This window comes from Lathyrus oleraceus, chromosome 6 (assembly GCF_024323335.1).
Source record: "Lathyrus oleraceus cultivar Zhongwan6 chromosome 6, CAAS_Psat_ZW6_1.0, whole genome shotgun sequence".
In the NCBI taxonomy this organism is placed as follows: domain Eukaryota; kingdom Viridiplantae; phylum Streptophyta; class Magnoliopsida; order Fabales; family Fabaceae; genus Lathyrus; species Lathyrus oleraceus.
Window position 1 is genome coordinate 173,396,894 of NC_066584.1, and position 20,122 is coordinate 173,417,015.

General features: G+C 34.1%; 1 protein-coding gene across 1 annotated transcript; it reads right to left on the reverse strand.

Moving 5' to 3' along the window:
• Positions 1-5,860: 5,860 nt before the first annotated feature.
• On the reverse strand, positions 5,861-12,661 carry LOC127091605 (calcium-dependent protein kinase 20). Its single transcript, XM_051030292.1, has 7 exons — positions 11,209-12,661; positions 9,489-9,632; positions 9,230-9,382; positions 8,229-8,344; positions 7,814-7,981; positions 6,779-7,003; positions 5,861-6,554 (listed from the first exon to the last, which is right to left on the reverse strand). Exons 1-7 carry the CDS (start codon positions 12,176-12,178, stop codon positions 6,474-6,476), a joined length of 1,857 nt encoding a protein of 618 aa, XP_050886249.1. The 5' UTR covers positions 12,179-12,661; the 3' UTR covers positions 5,861-6,473.
• Between the last annotated feature and the right edge of the window lie 7,461 nt (positions 12,662-20,122).

Genomic DNA, 20,122 nt, shown 5'->3' on the forward strand with positions numbered 1-20,122 from the left:
GATTTGATTTTAATGAGAAGAAGAGGGATTGGATGAGAGCTTGTGTACTCGTTGGTAATCTTACGATGCTAGTTAATGAGTGTCGAACTCAAGATATTAGTATCCAAAAGGGTTTGAAATAAGAGATTCACCAGCTCCTTTTTCATTTTCTATTAATGGCTGAGGAGCTAAGTGGCTTAGCTATTATGGTTGAGGAGATTGATCTTTACTATGGATTTAGGGTGTCGTTGTGTAATTTGGTGGTATCTTATCTTCAGTATGTATATGATACACTTCTTGTGGCGAATCATACTCTTCTTAATATGTGGAGTATTTAGGCAATCTTTAGTGGGTTTGAACTGGCTCCGGGGGTTCAGGTTAATTTCTTTAAGACCATTCTTATAAAGGTTAATGTGGATTTTGTCTTTCCAATATCTGCAAGTGATTTTCTTAATTGTAAGCACTACAATACACACATTTCATTCGTTTTTGAACCACACTCAATTTTATGATAAAATTTATTCCAAAAATGCATTTTTGAAATATTTTCGAAAATACATTTTTGAAAACTGTAGGATGTGCTTTAGAACTATAGAATGTGTTTTGGAACAATAGGATTTGCATCTACCTTTGTCAATTCATTTTGTGATGAAGAGCTGTTGAAAAAAGTTAGTGTTTCTGAATATCCTCGTTAGCTGACACAAAAGAGAAGATAATCAAATAACATGAAAAAGTTGAATACTTTCGCTACAAGTAGAACCTTGAAATATAAGAACAAAATGATTGAAAATCTATTTTAAAAGAACTGAGATAGACTTGCGAAGCCTATAAAAATAGGACATGAACATTTTAACAACCCAATTTTAGTATTTATTTCTTATATTATTATTATACCATTTTATTTTATTTATTTGAGGTATTAATTAATTAATTGATTGTTAGGTAGTATAATAATTAATTATATTAATTAATTTGATATGTTAATTGTGTTGGTTTAATTTATTTGAACTAAATAGAGATATTATAATACTATGTCTTATTGGGCCTAATAATTAAATTAGAGGTATCGGTTCTTAAGCCCAAATATAATACTAGGGTAGTAAAAAGTGAGGAAAGTGAGAAGTAACACTCACTTGGTCATTTCAAGGCAACAGAGAAAGAAAAGAGGAAAAGTAAGGAGAAGAGGGGAAGAACAAGGGAGAAGCTAGGGTTCCAGAAATTGAAGAGGTAAGGGGGAGAATCCTTATTATTATGGGTTAGTATGATTGGGTCAATGGGTAGAAATATGTTTAGGTTGAAATCCCTAATTTTTATGGTTGTTTGAAATTGTTAGGTTTTGATGAGTAATCTTTGATTTGTGATGATTAATTGTGTTTGGAACTGATAAATGGGTGAAATTGAGGGATAGATTGAGAATCCAATTTGATATTTTCTACTGTAGCCCCACTTCCCTCGTTAAGAAAAATTCAGATTTTAACCCGTGTTAACCGGTTACCAGAAAAATGTTAACCGATTACGTGCTAACAAACTTTTCCCAGAAATTGAATTTTGTTACGGGTTAACCGGTTACCAGGAAAGTGTTAACCGGTTACCTATTCACGAAATCTGCCCAGAAAGTGAATTTTGCTTCGGGTTAACCGGTTACCCCAAAAGTGTTAACCGATTACCACTGTTGAAAAAGGAAAAATTGAGAAATTTTAAAAGACGTAACCATTTTGGAATAAAATCTAAGTGTGCGTATTTGATGATTAACTTATATATGGGAATGGTGTATTTGTTATGAATGTGTATATGTACCATTGGTGGATAATTCATAGAGTTGAATTATGGTGATATGCGGAATGTTAAGATGGTAGAGATGATCTTAATTGCATATGTTGTTGGTATTTGTACATTCATTCATGGCATGGTCGGCTTTATGGTGGAAGCGGTGAAACTGTGGGTTCACATGGTAATAGACGTTGATCCTTAATTGGAAATAGGCGTAGCAGACGTTGATCCTTAATTGGAAATAGGCGTAGAAGACGTTGATCCTTAATTGGAAATAGGCGTAGCAGACGTTGATCCTTAATTGGAAATAGGCGTAGTAGACGTTGATCCTTAATTGGAAATAGGCGTAGCAGACGTTGATCCTTAATTGGAAATAGGCGTAGCAGACGTTGATCCTTAATTGGAAATAGACGTAGTGGCTTTGATCTTGTCCGGATCTGAAGCGTGGCTTGGATTCTAGATAATGAATCGGAAAGCGGTGAAACATTGGGTTCACATTGCGGTACCACATGCATAGAGTCACATGTCTTGCATTGAGTCACATTAGAGTTATGTGATAATTGAATGTATGCATTGATGTGATTGTGATGTGTGTATGAGATATGGTAATTGAGTTTGGTGATGTTTGGATACATAACTTGGTAAAATATGTGATTATGTGATAATTATAGTTATGTGTATATTTTGGGAATATAGCATTGGATTTTAATATTATACTCCTTGAGTTTTGATGTATGTTTGCAACATGTGAAATAAACATTGATTAGTATTATTTGCATGTAACACTGGGTAGATTAGTAGTATTGAACTCATGTTTTATTTGGATATGTATTATGTTATTATTGAGAGACGATCATGGTATGGGACATGAATCATTTTATGAAATACATGAGTATTCATTATTTTCCGCTGCGAACGCATATTCTTGTATATTCATGATATTTGAAAACGTGTTATTTTAAATGATCAGGTGTATTTTATATTGATGATGAACGATGTTGGTTTTTGAAAGCTTTTAGTTTTTGAAAACGTCGATGTGACGCCCTTTTGCTTATATGCGTGCTTATTCACTCTGATTATATGATAAGTATTTTTGGGGTAGAAAAATGGGTGTTACAAACATCACATAACATGATAGACTCGAATATTTTTGCTACAAGTAGGTCCTTGAAATATGAGAATAAAATTTTAGATTGAAATTCTAATTTGAAAGAATTGAGATAGAGACTTGGGAAGCCTATAAAAATAGGACGCAAGCATCACATACACTGAATGTGTTAATTGTTCTGAATTCAGTACTAGGTCATGGTTTTTCATCTCGAAAGGATATTCAGAAATATTCCGGAAATACATTTCCGAAAACTTTTCGGAGATGCATTTCCGGAATAAATTTATTCATAAAATTGGGGGTGTGACTAAAAAATGAATGAAATGCGTGTATTGAGGTGCGTCCATAGATGCATCTCCAAAAACTGAGGGCATTTTTTAATTTTCGCGTGGTACCTAAGAAACATATGTAGGATCAAGCGCTTACCACTGAGCTAAAAGCAATTGCTGTTAGTGAGGGTGCAACTTTATTTCCTTATAGTATGAGCCCTCAGGGGCTGCACCTAAAGCGAGGTTTGTAAGCTCCCTCTAAGCGCCATGGGTTGGGATGTTAAGCCCATTCGAATCCTGACGCTGGATTTATTTATCCAACAACATATAGGGTGCATTAGGAATCCTCTTTTTTCTTATATAATTATAAATGATGTGTCATATTGTTTTTAAAAAAATACCAATTATTTTTGTATTGAAAAAAAGTTTAGCCATATTAGCACTATTCTTTTAACATCAAATAACATTATATAAAATTTAGAATAAAAATATTTGTAAAAATCAAAGTTATATTGGTAGTACCTAGAACTAGAATTACACAAATTACTCAGAACATACTAATATTCGCATCAAAATAATTAAAGTGCAATATCATAAATAATTCAAAATCATGACTCATAAAATAAGAGCCTAAAATTAAAGAAACCAAGTATGAATACATCAAAGTCACCATCCATCAAATTATATAAAAAAAAAAGTCAAATACATTGTTCAAATATCTTCCACAATTCAAAAAGAAGTTTTGACTTCAACATTAATATCTTCAACCAAATTCCAATGATAAATATATAAATATTAGTTCATATATAAAGTCATTAAGAGACCTAAAAATAAGAATATATAGTAGTGAATGGTAATTTTTTCTATTGAGTGGGTTGAGTGAGTTTGTGGATTGGGTTTCGAAATCCATATATTTTGAATGGTTTTTCATTTTCGAAAACCATATTGACCCACTTACCTGTTCAAATCCACTTTTTTGGACCAGTTTGGATGGGATTTGACCAGATTTTGTGGATTTATCCAACCTATATACACTCTTGCACATATGTGTTAGTTTCGAAGGTAAAAGAGTTCTTCTTAATTTTGTACTTAATGTATTCTCATTTTATTCTTGTCATTTTCTAAGATACTTATAAAAGTATGGAAAAAGCTTCTTAGGTTACAAAGAAGATAAAGAAGATAATGCTTCAATTGTTTCTTCTTTTTTGGAGGGGATGACATTGGTGTTCCGATTTACTTCATCTTTGTGGAAATGCGTGTCTCTTCTTAGATTCAAAGAAGATGAATCTTCCAATTGGTTTACTGAGGATATTCTTAGGAAGGTGGAGTCGGTCCTCCCGACTTCTTTTTTGGAAGGACCCTTAGTTAGGACTTATTCCTCTAAAATTCAACTTGCCTAGTCTATTTTCTAACTCCATTCAATCATATGGATTGGTGTCAGAGATTGATCAGGTAGATAACGGAGACCTAGTTTGGAATCTCAGGTAGATGAGGCCATTATTTTTTCGAGAGGTACTTGTGTTTTAAAATCTTCTCTCTATGCTTTGAGATATTCTCTCTCAAGAGAGACGTAGGTGGATTTGGAGGCATACAATATAGGATTTTTTTCTCTATTGCCTATGTTTATCATGTTCAGCTTGTTGGTTCCTTTATGTCTCTTATGGAGGCTTAGAATTTAACCATCCCACTTATCTGAGATAGTTGGGTTGTTCCTAAAGTGTTGATTTTCTCCTGGCAACTTTTGTAAAATAGTTCCCCTTCTAGAAAAAAATATATATAAAAAGAGGGATGCTTATTGATCCTAGTTGAATGTCTTGTCCTTTCTGTGGGATTCGACTGAGTCGGTCTCCCATTGTGTTTGTCACTCGTGATTATAGGCTTCTTTTTTAGTCATTCATTTCTTTAGAAGGTATGGTCAAGTCTAAGGGTGGATTGGTTATGATCTAGCACGTTGTATTCTGAAACATTTAGAGAGTCTGTGATGATGTCATCTTTAATGATATTACAAAAAATACGAAGGAGGTGGAATAAAAGAGTTTTTTTTTTACCTAGAAATGGTTTCTAAGTAAATTAAGGATAAGCTCATGCATGTAGTCTATCTAACTTTAAAATCCTATCTTTTATCTTAATTAATATCGGATAGAGTGTTTGTCTTGATTTTGGGTAGGTTCTTGTAAACTCATGCACGCAGTCTCTGTCTAGCTTCAAAACCCTATCTTTTATTTTAATCAACATCAGATAGAGTGTTTGCCTTGATACTGAGATAAGTTCTTGAATGTGATTTTGATTTATTTTTGGTAGATTCTGATCTATTGATGATAATTCTTTGAATTGACCTTTAATTCTTTGAGCGTTTTTGTTTTGGTTTGTTGTGTGTTGGTTGTGGGGTTTATTTCTTGTTAGATTTCTTTTATCCTTGATAATCTTCTAAACACTTCTTATGTTTTGGAATTATTTGTATTTAATAATTTCCACCTTTCTTACTAATATTTTTGTCATTAAAAAAAACGTGCAAAAGTATTGAGGTTTAGAAGGAGATAATGAAGAAACATATCCAAAAAAGAAAAAAAAACTACTTCAGTCAAGTCTAAATAGTTAGATGATCCTGCTTGTGGAGTATAAAACACTAAATAGCTAAACAAAACAGGACAAAGTGAAGTGAATGGGGCAGCAAAACTTGAGTTCACAAAGAGCTTTATGTGATTGCATCTATCAAACAGATCACCTCCATTCATTGGCAAAAATAATACATTATCACATTACAAAAAATACTGTTTGGAGTGCATACACTTAAAATGAAACAATACTAACCAAAAAGTACAACGGGCTTAACTCTATACATGAATGCAAACAGGGTACATGATTGATACAATATGATATTCGCGCCATGAACACATGGTTTGAGACTGATTGTAAATGACATCGAAAGGCATCCAAGAAAAACACGACGCATGCACGGCTGGAAGAGCATTCGTACTGCATAATTGTGTGTCCTTCAACATATCCATAAGAAACTTGTTCCCAATTTGATGCTCAACACTAGATAAAACAGTGCTAGATCACATGCTGAGAAATCATTCTACCATCCGTTTACCCCAAAAGAGGGTAAAAGGTTCAAAAGGAAAATCTGTACTTATATTTTTAAAAGTTGTAAATACTAAATACATAAACACTATAATTAGCAGGCCATTCATGCTTTCTCTCCCTGAATCTCAAACAGCTTCTAAGGGCGTTCACTTAAACAACTTATCCTCTAGAAGAGAAGAAACTCGCTCAATGTTATCTGTAAAATCCTCATTTGGCAAGATCAATAGTTTACTAATGCCTAAAGGCATCCAAAATTGTTCTCATGATGTTTGTATCCCCTTTTTGCCAAAATCAGTGTCTTGCATCATTGCAACAAATTCACTGTAGTCAATGTGTCCGTCCTGAAAACAGTGCAAAAAACAAGTCAAATAAAGGAGTAAAATGAAAAATGTTATTGGGAAGTAAAACGGAAAAATAGTAAACCCCTGGAATGCTGAATGATTCTCTCACACCCAATGGGAGTATGACAGATAAGAAGGAAGAGAGAGAGAAAATAGAGAGATGTAATGGATGATGTAATGGGGAAGGAGGGGAGAGGAGGTATAAAAATATTAAGATCCATTACATTATCCTTATCAGCTTCACGTATTATATCATCTAGATGATCTTCTTGTAAGCCAAACTGTTGACAGGCTTGTTGAAGTTCATCCTTCGTAATGTATCCACTACCATCTTTGTCAAAGTAGTTAAAGGCTGCAAATAGGTGATCCTCCTTTTGGACCTTGTTTAGATGAAGCATAGCTGCTATGAATTCACCATAGTCTATGGTACCACTATTATCAATGTCTGCCTGAATTTTAAACAAGGAAAAAGATTGATCAGATGAAATACAAAATAAAATCAATCGTTTCGTTGAACACAAATTAAATAGCCTAATGCCGGTTTTTCTATCTAAATGTAGAAAATGAAGGGTCTCAAAATTTGTGTTGGGTCTAACTCATCCCTACAAAACCAGTTTGTAAGATGAGGATTGCCCCCACTTATAAAAATAACACAGGTCATATCTCTAAGCAATGTGGGACTAAAATCACCCCTTCAAAGCCAACACAATGAAGGTGTTAGTGGCTGCAATGGACGCAAGTCAAAGTGCCGTAATTAAGGCAACTAGGAGCGGACCGTAATTAAGGCAAAAATTCCAACACCCCCCTCATGCGGGCCTCAATGAGCCAAGAACATGGACGATGCGGGAAGCCCAACAAGTGATCAAGGATAGGCTCTGATACCATCTCAAGATTTGTGTTGGGCATAACTTATCCCTACAAAACCGGCTAGTAAGGTGAGGATTGCCCCCCACTTATAAAAACAACACACAACACAAGCCATATCTCTAAGCAACGTGGGACTAAATTCACCCCTTCAAAGCCAACACAATGAAGGTGTTAGTGGCTATAATGAAAGTAAGACAAAGTGCCGCAATTAAGGCGACTAGGAATGGACCGCAATTAAGGCGGAAATTCCAACAAAGGGCGTTCTTCTTTTTCAAGAATGAGCTACGTCCATTCATTCTTTTATAATTTTGAACTATAATGAGCTATATCCAGGCATTCTTTTTGAATTTTGAATATAGAACTATCAATTTGGATAACAAGCAAGCACTCACCGCTTGCATTAATAAGGTAATTTCGGAATCCTTTAGAACGGAACCTACTCTCTCTAAACCTTTTTTCAGTTCCTCAAGAGTGATCTGTCCGCTATTATCTGTGTCTATCATCTTGAACATTTCTTTCAGTCCCGCAATTTCCTCCTCGGACAGATTTTCCGCAATTACCTGCCAAAGGATGTAATACAGACAGTATAACATATTTTTTCTTGAATAAAACAATTGCTTTCCATTAGAAAAATTATCAATTTTATTTAAAAAGTAGCATATTTGTTTCTGATTTATTCTTCCATTGACTACACTTCCAATAAACTAGACAAGTTTTCTCAATTTACAAATAAAACCTGATTGGAAAATATATTTTAGCAGTAAAGTACAATGATTCTTGAGAACGATGAAGTTGAGCTATACTCACTCGAATGGCTATTTTCTTGAGCTTGTTCATAGCAGAGAATTGCTTCAAGCGAGATAAAACAGCGGAATCAAGTGGTTTATCAGGAGCAACACCTCCAACCTGAACCCAAGGATGGCCTGCACATCGTCAAACATAACTTAATGTATTTCTATATTTAAAATGAAGAAGAATATATTTTAATTTGGAATAGAACACAAATCATGCTTCTCATTGATGAGACCAAAGTCATGATTATGTAGACTGAAAATCATTATGCCACTTCTGAGAATCCTATAACAATCCCTTCAACATTAAAGTATACTAGTAAGAGAGAATTCCTAGGCTTAGAGGAGGATTGATTAATTAATTGAATAACAGACAACTAACTCTTGAGCAAAATAGGAGTAAGCAATGACAAAGAGAAACAGGAGAAAAATTAGCTGTTCACCCATTATTAAACTTCTTGTTTCAAATTTATAGTTCATATGGATATGCAGAGTTTACATGTCAGTTACGTGAAAATGATATGCGAGCGTAGTATCACCAAATGTGAAATGGGACACCGTTTCATCTGAGCCATCAAATGAGAATGTCCATAGATATGACAAAGATTGAAGTTTTGGCTTGTTCAGCATAGGGAATGTGTATTAATCGCAAGTACATTTCATATTCCTTTTAGATGTAAACTCAAGTTGTCAATTTTTTTGTCGAAAAGCATGCTTGACTCTCTATTCCCCCCTCCTAGGGTAATAAAAGCAAACGGGTAATTAATTTATTGTATTTAAATGAAAAGGATCTCAGTTTGTAATATGAAATAAGAGCAGCTATTAGTTTTTTGAGTATTAAGCTGCAACTGGCCAGGAAATCTGTCATCATGAATTTAACATTGTTAAAATGAAAATGAAAATGAAAATCCTGCTTAACTGGACTTATTAAATCTATGGTAACAATAAAAAGTGCAAACTATTATAAGATGCATTTGAGATCAAGCTATATAGCATCAAAGAGGCATGCATACTCACAAAGAACTTCATGTGCCGTCAACCGCTTCTTAGGGTCCCTTACAAGCATTCTTCGAACAAGATCCTTTGCACTGGCAGATATGCTGGGCCATGGTTCAGATTGAAAATCAAGCTCTCCTTTCAATACTTGCTCAAATATTCCTTGTTCCGTTTCTGGTGCAAACACCAAACACATCAGGCACATAATACACATCACAGACACAACTATATTGCTAAGGAGTAAGGACAAACAACAAAACAAGTGGCATAGCATTCTCACCATCCCAAAATGGGGGAACGCCGCTGAGTAAAATATAAATGATCACCCCAGCGCTCCAAACATCACATTCTTGACCATAGTTCTTCCGCAAAACTTCAGGGGCCACATAGTATGGGCTTCCAACCACATCAGTAAATAATTCACCTGTGGTAATGGATATTTTTCTCAATCTGAACTAGTAAAAGATAAATCCAAAATAAAGGAAAAGCAAAAGTTTTGAACACAGTTAAACAAAATAACTAAGCTCACAGTAGTTAATCAAGAGAATGTGTCTTTGATATAGAATAGCATGATGTTTTATGTATATAACTAAAAGCTGAACAACTAAAATGCACTCCCCCTGCAGGCCCTGCATCACAATCGCATGTATATTCAATATTTAGCATTAGCACACTCGGTCTGCCAGTCCATTTTTCTCTCTTCACCATTCAAATTTATTAACAAAAGCCCCTTACATACTATGTGATAAAAGGCTTCTTTCACATGATTCTTAGTAGACAACCCACTGATGTGATAAAATGCATAGCTGTGCATCAGTAGAGTAGTCATCCCAGTCCCTATCTTAACAAAATTTGAAATTAGCTTTCATTCTGGACAATTTAAGGGATGAAACTTTGATCAACAAAGTATTCAGAATATTGCCTTGAATTTTAGCCAACTGAAATTATAAATGTAACTCTTACTTCATTCAAAGCATTAATTTTGGAAACATGAATAAAATAATTGCAGGGGATCAAGTAGTGAAGAAAAAACATGGCAGCCTCTTTTTTCGAAACATTAAAATACTTGCTAGGATAATCATTAAAGCCTCAAGTAAAAAAAGTTTGTAACTTTGCCATATACATAAGCATGTTGACTAAGGCAACTTATTCCAAATTCCAAATCAATACATAAGTTATAATTTTTCAAGTCTCTTTTCTTTAACAACACCTTTACATATTATCTTATTTTCTATCTCAGTTTCTACTTCCCAGCCCAATCACATCTCTCACTCTATTGCCATTCCATTTTTCTCTCTTACATACACCATCCTAACAATTGTTTAATATTAGCACTATAAACAGAAAATAGTCCATTTTCAACTGACAGAAATAACCACAGATCATACAAGGTAAAACTACAAAAAGATGCCCGAAGGGTAGATAGACATAACTGAATATTTTGATAATTTCAAAACTAGACAATGTGTTGTTTCTCCCAATCACATAGTTAAAACTCCCAAATCAAAGCCCTGTGTTTGCTATTATGCTACTCCCTCCGTTCCTTTTTAAGTGTCACATTTTGACTTTTTACACATGCCAAGAAAGCTAATTATTATTGTTACTTTTTAAACAATAATTCTCATTTTACCTATAATACCCTTAATTATATTCTACATTCATTTTACTTTTTCTCTCTCTGTAATAATTACATAGGGGTAATTTTGACAAAAGTACATTTAATACTACCTTGAATTCTACAAGTGACAATTAAAAAGAAACACAAATTTATCAAGAAAGTGACACTTAAAAAGAAACGGAGGGAGTAATTGTGAGGGTAGAATAGGAGCACTCTGTTCAACAATAAATAGATCATAATCATAACGTCTCTCCTAGCATTTAATGATCATATTCAACTTAAATACAAATCCCTCATGTCAACTATATCAACATTATCATTCAATTAATTAACCATAACAATAATGCTGGTGAAATAACAAACCAAAATAAAATGAATATACCTGGTCTAAAAAACACAGAGAGTCCAAAATCTATTGTCTTAAGAGGTGATTCTTCTTCATGGTTAACAAATAGAAAATTCTCAGGCTTCAAATCCCTATGCATAACACCTAAAGCATGACAAGCCTGAACAACAGCTAAAATCAACCTAGCAAGTTCAGCAGCTTTTCTCTCAGTATAATGTCCTCTCTGTATAATCCTATCAAAAAGCTCACCACCAGCACATAAATCCATAACAACATGAACAGCAACAGCATCTTCATAAGCACCAATTATTTGTATCACATTTGGGTGACCAGCTAAGTGATGCATTATCTGAATCTCCCTCCTAACATCCTCAACATCCTCTTGTGTTGTTAATTTCCTCTTCGCAATTGATTTGCATGCAAATTGCTTGTTAGTCCCTTTCTCCATACATAGAAATGTTGTCCCGAATTGACCTTGCCCTAATTTTCTCCCCAAACTATAAAAGTCCTTTATGTTCTCTGTTTTTCTACCCAATACAGACTCTACCTGGAGTCCAACACTTGATACCCTTTTCACATGTGTAGGTTTCTTAGCTTTTCCTGCATCACCCTCCCCACCACCTCCTCCATCATCACCACCACCACCACCACCGCCCCCAGCAGTACTAGTTGCCGGCGGTGTAGTATTTACCTCTAGTCTAACCGGCTTCTCATGTTCAACCGGAAGCGGTTTTGTTTCTTGGGTGGCTATTTTCACCGGTTCAGGTGGTGTGTTCTGAACCGGCATGGGAGGATTATCAATACGTTCCGAACCTTTTCCGGAGGAACTCGACTCAGTTTTAGAGGAATCCTTCACAGCATTTTCCGGCGGTAGAGTTTTTTCTTTCTCCTCGGCGTTAGGTGGAGGAAGCCTCTGCTCTGGCGGTCGGGTTTTCCAAACGGCCGCCGAAACGGATTGAAGGAAGCCATTCCCACCAAGGTTTGGTCCGACGCAGTTGTTGCCCATGAAAATATAAAAACGACGTCGTATCAGAACCACCACTCTCTCCACGACACCATTGACGGTGAGTATTGAGAGCTATGAGAAACCCTAATTTGTTAGAAACTACAAGATCTCCAAAATTGAAACGCGTCCGGATTTAGAAACTTCAGGTTCCACGGAAAACGAACAATTGGAAATTTGAAATTTAACAGATTTCAATATTCGTGTTGATTAAATCGTTGAAGAGAAATCAATGAAACGAAGAGGTTAACAATAAAAGAAGAGGTTGAAAATGAGAATGTGGAATTTGGAAGAGAAAAGAGGTTAATCGGAAAACGATGTTAGGGTGGAGATAAAATGATGTTTGTTTGGGATGATTATTTGGGAAAAGTAGACGAAAAAGAGAATCGTTTGTTATTATGATAATTGTTCAGAAGTGAGGAAATGGAGAAGACGATGGCCATGATCGTCTACATACAGCTCGGCACGCATGATGAGAAAAGCATATCGCATGCATGCAAATGCAAATATGAAATAATAATAATAATAATAATAATAATAATAATAATAATAATAATAATAATAATAATAATAATAATAATAATAATAATAATAATAATAATTTGTTAGTTAAATAATATTCACACAAATTAGGATTGAGTACCACCAAATCTCATAGTGAATGAGAAAATATGCATTTTTTATAAGACAAGTAGGGAATCAATTTCAAGTCAACGTTGATTCCTTCATTTCCTAGAAGCATGCTTTATAGCTAAAACAACATGCATTTTTTTATAAGACAAGTAGGGAATCAATTTCAAGTTAATGTTGATTCCTTCATTTCCTAGAAGCATGCTTTATAGCTAAAACGATACATGTAGCTTCTGCTTGAAAAGTTTCACGAAATCCAGATTTGCTGAAAAATGCACATAAGTAATTGGTTAATAATCTCGAAAAACTTTTCTACGAGTTACAAGTTTATGATTCCTTCGAGACGCCTCATCTGTGTTGTAATTAACTCAATGAGGTTATGAACATTTTCAATTGATTTGCTTAATACAAGAGGATGGACATTTGATATCAAAGTATTTCAATATAGTGAATTCATGCATCAATGAGTACATATGCCCTTTGAGAGAGGTAGTTGCACGGTGAATCCAATATTTGATGTCTCTAAGTTCTTTGCCAAAGTTTATCAGGGCATCATTGAATCTAAGTTGATTCCTTGTGTGAAAAGTTTTTCAAATGATTAAGACAATAATTCCAATAATAAGATTCTTGAGTTATTGACACTAACCTCGTTTACTTATGTTATATAGACTCAAAAATGGTAGTTCGACCAACCTGTGTGCATAACAATGATTCCAACTATGTCCAAAATTGTAATGTGTGGTTGCAATTTGAGAAAATGTGTTGAGGGGTTTCAAATTCTTAAGTGCATAGAGAACATCTAGAAACCGTGCAATTCCCCTCTTTGTGAGATTGTCATATGTGACAATGACATTATGCACTAGTCTCCAAGAGATGATAGATTTTACAGGCTGAATGTAGGGTTGTTAGATGGTTTTTATAACACCCCACATTCCAACTCGACAAATAATTAAATAAAACATGTATAATACATAAATCATTCAAGTAGGATGCTACTCGAACATCAACAAAACCTATATGAACCATATAATTGAAAATTGAATCATTTGATAAGCAGCGAAAATTATAAAATGCATAGCATTCAAAATTATCAACAACATTATTAGTTTGAAAAGTGGTTCAACATCAAAATAATGAAAAGATATGCAACATAATCAGAATAAAAGAACAGTTTGTTCCCCCTCGTGTTCCATATCAAAGCGACTCCAACTATAAGACTTGGTCGACAAGTAACTAAAGAGGAACAACACCATCATCGGCATCAAGCTCCTACTTAGGTACATATTTGTCTGTACTCCAGAGGAGTACATACGCAACAACATAAAAAGGGGTGAGAATACATTCAAACAATAATCGGCGTACAGAATAATCAGGGTAGATTCACACATCACAAATCATTATACACATATTAAGCATGTACAACAATATTGTGTATTCACATTTCACCCACATCACGATCAATCACCAATCTCATTGTTATTCATCACATTTAAAATTACACAATTTCATACAAGAGTATTCAACAACACCCAAACATCTCATATGCATAATTGTTGTGTAATGCAATGCAACATCGACTCAACAAATGCTCGTCACGATCCCCTCTATGGACCAGACTCACAACACAACTCTAAATGCATGTGGTACTGACTCAAAATTTGGTTTTTCATACTAATCGAGTCCCCTCTCTGAACCGCGAGCCCCCACTCTAAGCTTGGGACAACTAAGCCCCCTCTCTAAACTCGTTACTTGCCTCTTTAGCAACACGACAAAATATGTGTCATACACCAATTTTTTCCTACCATCTATCTATTATTTAACTTATTTTGCATATTGCATCTTTTAAATTTTTTAGATCTAGGTCCAATTCAATTTAGGATCAATTAGACATGGTCATTCATCTACACTCATAACAAGCCATTTGGCTTATGGCCATGGACATTCATAATTTGGTTTTTGTTGGGTAAATAATTAGAAGATCTTTAGGGTTAGTAGTTTCTCTTTCCTCAATAATAGCTTGCATATGATCATGAGTTATAGGTTTTATTTGTGGTTTCGTTGTGTCATTTCCATTCATTCATTTTACATGTTTTAAAGACATTGTATTACTTTGCATACCCCATGCTTTGTGAATTAAAAAGCTGGTCTTAAATTGGTCTCATGTCCTTATAGTGGTTTCATGATGTAACATCCTGATTTAATTTCCGTATTTATTTATTAAGTGTTTATTTTAATTAATCATTATTTTGTGTGATAATTAATTAAATATGTGTTAAGGTGATTATTTGAATTATTTGAATATATGTGTTATTTGAATAATTGAATTTTATGAGTAGAAATAGCAATTGTCTAGTAATGGGCCTAATTAATTAGAATGGATGGATAAGTGAGTTAAACCCATTATGAGTTAAAAAGATAGTAAGGGTTTTAGAGATTAAAGTTAGTTTTGTAAAAAAGAGAAGAAGAGAGAATAGAAGAGAAGAGAAGAGAAAGAGGAGAAGAGGAAACTAGAAGAAGAAAGACCTAGAGATTTCATCTATACTAAGGTAAGGGTGGGATTTCAAGTGGTTATGGGTAAACATAATGTATGTAATGTATGTGGGTTAGATATCATGAACTTAGGATTTTGGGATTTTGATTTTTGAGAAACCCTAACATGTGTTTATGTTTTAATCCATGAAATTGATATTTATGTTATAATGTGATGTTTCTATATTGAATTCCATGAATGGGTATGTGTATAAAACATGATTTGGTGTATAATTGCATGTTTGAGTTTCACTTGAAAATGGTTGATTTGGGATTTTGGTGAAAATTAATGGAGCTTAGAATCTTGTTTCTATGATCCTAATAGTTGCTATATGATATATATATATATATATATATATATATATATATATATATATATATATATATATATATATATATATATATATATATATATATATATGTTGTATAACTATTTATTTCATGAAAATGATGGATTAATATGGTTTTATGATGAAAATTCGTGTTGGACAGTAGCATTTTTGCAACAACAGTTTTTCTGGTTTTTGACAGCATTTTCACAATAGCAAATTTTCTGGTTTTGACAACATTTTAAAAAACTTGTAATAACTTTTGAACCGTAACTCAGTTTGAGGTGTCGTTTGGACCATTACGAAGCTAAGAATATTATCTATAACGTGATATTCATTTTGATAACAGTAGATTAATATTTTATCAAAAGAATCCTAATATGGATGTATGTTGTATGTGTGGTGAATGTGAATGACATGTTTTCTATTGTTTGACATGTATTGGATGGTTTTAGATGGATTTTATGAAGAAACATAATGCTTGAAATTATGTATGTGATGATGTGAATTGGTGAATTTGATGAATAACATGAATTGGCTTGTTTGCTTTATGTTAATATGTTGTGATGAGATGATGAATGCTATTTGATGTATTGTTTGGGATTGAAGTCATGTAAGGTGTATGTTGTGCAAATGTTGGATGTGGTATGCTTATGTATGATTAAGGGGTTGTGATCGTCTTAATTGCAGGAGTCTTGTTGTTGTTGCACATTTACACTAGCATGAGTATATGAAAGAGGCAATGTTGGGTAATCTCGTGTAGATTATTTGCTTGTCCCAAACCTAACGCCGAATGGGGTTTGAAAGCTTAAGGTCGAATCGAGCTTTAGTGGTGGTTATCTAGTCTATTTGAGAGACGCTCGGCAAGTCGGAAATGATAACGGATAGGATCCACATGCATATTGCATTGAGTCACACATTGAGTCGCATGTGTCGGTGTCAATTGTTGTTTGTGTGATTATGTGATATGATTGTGTGGATATGATTTTGGTAGATATGCATATATGTGGATTTTAGGTGATCCATTTGATATGAATTATTGATGTGTTGTTGATGTGATATGTATGCATATTTGTGATATATGTCATGAAATGGTGACTTGTATACATTATGGAATCATGTGAAAGTTGTATACATATTTGATGATGATTTGTAAATGATGATGGATGATAATATGTACATGAAATCGACATGTTATGAAATATGACTTTTGTACATCGTTTAGTATTTATAAATGAATACTTGTGGATTGTTGAGCCATGTCGTATGATGGTAAACATGTGATTCTTTAATAAGATGATATGATGCATGTCTATATGAAACGTGACGAATTCTAATAATATATATATGTTTGTTATACATTTCATATTATTATGTTTTTCTATAATGATTTGAATTCTCACCCTTCTGTTGGAATGATGTTCTATCGCGACATCGCTCAGGTACCGAAGATAGTGGTGCTTCGCACAAGGATTAGATTCGGAGGCCAATTCTTGTTGTGTTTTGACTAGGTAGTCTATAGTGCTCTGGTCATGTAACACTTGGGTTTATGGGATTATTTGTATTTGTTTTGATGTTGAGAGATATTGTTGTGCTCTCTTTTATCTTGTTATTTGGATATGTTGGTTTTGATGTTGAGTGGCCTTAGAGCCCAAAATGATATTTTGTGGTAGATGATTTATGGGAATCATAACTATTTACCATTTATGAAGAGAGATGTTATTCTGCTGTGTGAGTTTGCATGTTGGTTATTTGGTTTTGATTTATAATTCGTGCTACTTGTACATGACCATGACATGTGTTGTTTCTGGCAGAAGTAAATGTGATGCCCTCGTGTATGCATGCTTTAATTTACTCTAATTATGCAATTGTGTGTTGTATTTGAGTAGTAGTAGTTTAGGGGGTGTTACACATGACATACAATTAGAGGTCCTTTTATTATAGTTTACAAAGCAAGAATTTTTCACAACTTGAAAAAAGGAGAGCATTTGATTGCATAAATACCTCATAGTTTATATTTGACATTTGCATTACATTTTTAATTGAAATACAAAAAGAAAATATAAAAAAGAAACAAAAAAATATTTAAAAAATAAAATAAAAAGAAGTGGAAAATAAACAAAGAAAATTCAAAGCCAGTTGGAATCCTTGGCCCATGTTTTCCCATCTTCATCATGTTATCACATTCACCAACATCTTTCTTCTCACATCATTACCATCATTTTAATATCATTTATACCACTCTGCACATACATGCCTTGTGCCATACACACAAAGCAATTGAGTTAAAACAAATGAAAAGCATACAAGGTATTTACAGCAACTCATTGCCGTTATCTCATCAAGCCATCACTATCCAAAGACAACATAAACACCACATACATGTTAGAATTTCTCCAAATTCCTGATGTTAGAATTTCACCAAAACTTGGAGAATTTCGAATCAATCTTGATGAGCAAGAATCAATATATCAGATTGATTACTTCTCTTATTCTTCAATCTTCACTCGAGTATTTTGGTTGTAAGACGATTCCATAGCACAACGATTATTGAAGAAGAGAAGAAAAAAATGAATTGGGAAAAAAGAGAAATTAGGGTTTTAGGAGAAGAGGGGAAGAAGAAGAGTGTTTCTGCATAGTTTCTCTCTGCCTGCAAACTGAAGTTTATTCAACCTTTTCTCTATGCAACTGCATTATTACAATGATAGGGTACCTCTCTATTTATAGGATGTGATTGCTTGCTCACCAAACAATCTTCAATTAACCTAACTAACTCAGCTCAAACAAACAAATAAACCTAAGTCAAAGTTCTATCGAGATACACTTCTTTGACATTTCGACAACTATACATTTTGACACACAGAGCATTTCGAAAATAATAGACTCCGTCGAAATTATGCTTTGACACAAATAATCCTACTCACAACACACCACCTAATTCATTGTGTCTAAGCTATCTACATTCATCAATGTTCTTAGTCTTCTGAACACTTCAACCTGCACTCCTTTTGTTATGATGTCTGCAATCTGATTCTCAGTTCTGCAGTGTTCAAAGTTCAGCTTTGCTTTTTCCACTTTCTCTCAAAGATAATGGAACCTTATTTCGATGTGCTTGCTTCTTCAATGTGCTATGTGATTCTTCTCCAGATTGATAGCAGACATGTGTTATGTGATTCTTCTCCAGATTGATAGCAACATGTGTTATGTGATTCTTCTCCAGATTGATAGCAGGCATGTTATCGATCTTCATGGTGATTGCTCCATGATTCTTTGCTATAATTTCTTCGGCCAAATTCACCATCCATGTTGCTTAACATTCACAGAGATAAGCAGTTATGTACTCTACTTCACACGATGACAGTGCCACTACTGGTTCTTTTCTTGAGTTCCAAGAAACTAGTGCACCACCTAGCATAAACACATAGTCAACTGTGGATTTTCTATCCTTGGCATCACTACACCAACTTGAGTCTTTGTAACCCACTATTTTGCATTTTTTCCTTTATTTATTGTAGGAAACAAAATTCCATAGTTGAGAGTTCCTTTAACATTCCTTAGTATCCTTTCTGTCGCTGCTATATGTGATACCTTTGGATTCTACAAGAATCTACTCACCATACCTACAATGTATGCTAGGTCAGGACTTGTGTGACAAAGGTATCTTAATGATCCAATAAGCCTTCTATACTTTGTTGGGTCAAAACCATTTTCTTTTGTGTCTTTCGACAGTTGCAGTCTTGGTTTAGTGGGTGTCAAATTCGAATTACAGTCTTCCATCTCAAATCTCTTGATTATCTCGCTTGCATATCTTCTTTGATGCATCATCAAGCATCTACTACTCTTAAAGAATTCGATGCCAAGGAAGTATGAAATGTTTCCCATATGATATATTTCAAACTCCAAGCTAAGATCACCTTTAAAGTCTTCGATCTCTTTCTTGCAACTATCTGTCATTAACAAGTCATCAGCGTAGAGACATTGTATAAGCAATTCACTCTTGCTTCTTCTTACATATACTTCATGCTCAGTTGTGCACTTCACAAATTCCTTCTCCCTTATAAAGCTATTTATCTTCTTATTCCAAGCTCTTGGAGCTTTCTTAAGTCCATACAGGGTTTTATGCATCTTGTATACCTTGCTTTCTTCGCCTTGTTTTACAAACCCAACTGGTTGTGCAACATAAACTTCTTAATCTAAGGGGCCATTTAGGAATGCATATTTCACATCCATCTGAACATATTCTAGTTTTTCATGTTTCCTAGACCAACAACCAACCTAATAGTTTTAATCCTAGCAACATGTGCAAAATCATCATCGAAGTCAATTCCTTCTTTTTGAAGAAATCTTTTTGCCACGAATCTTGCCTTGTGTCGAGTTACTTCTCCTTTGGGATTCAACTTCACCTTGTATACCCACTTCACTTTGATTACTTTCTTGCCTTGAGGTAATTTGGCAAGTG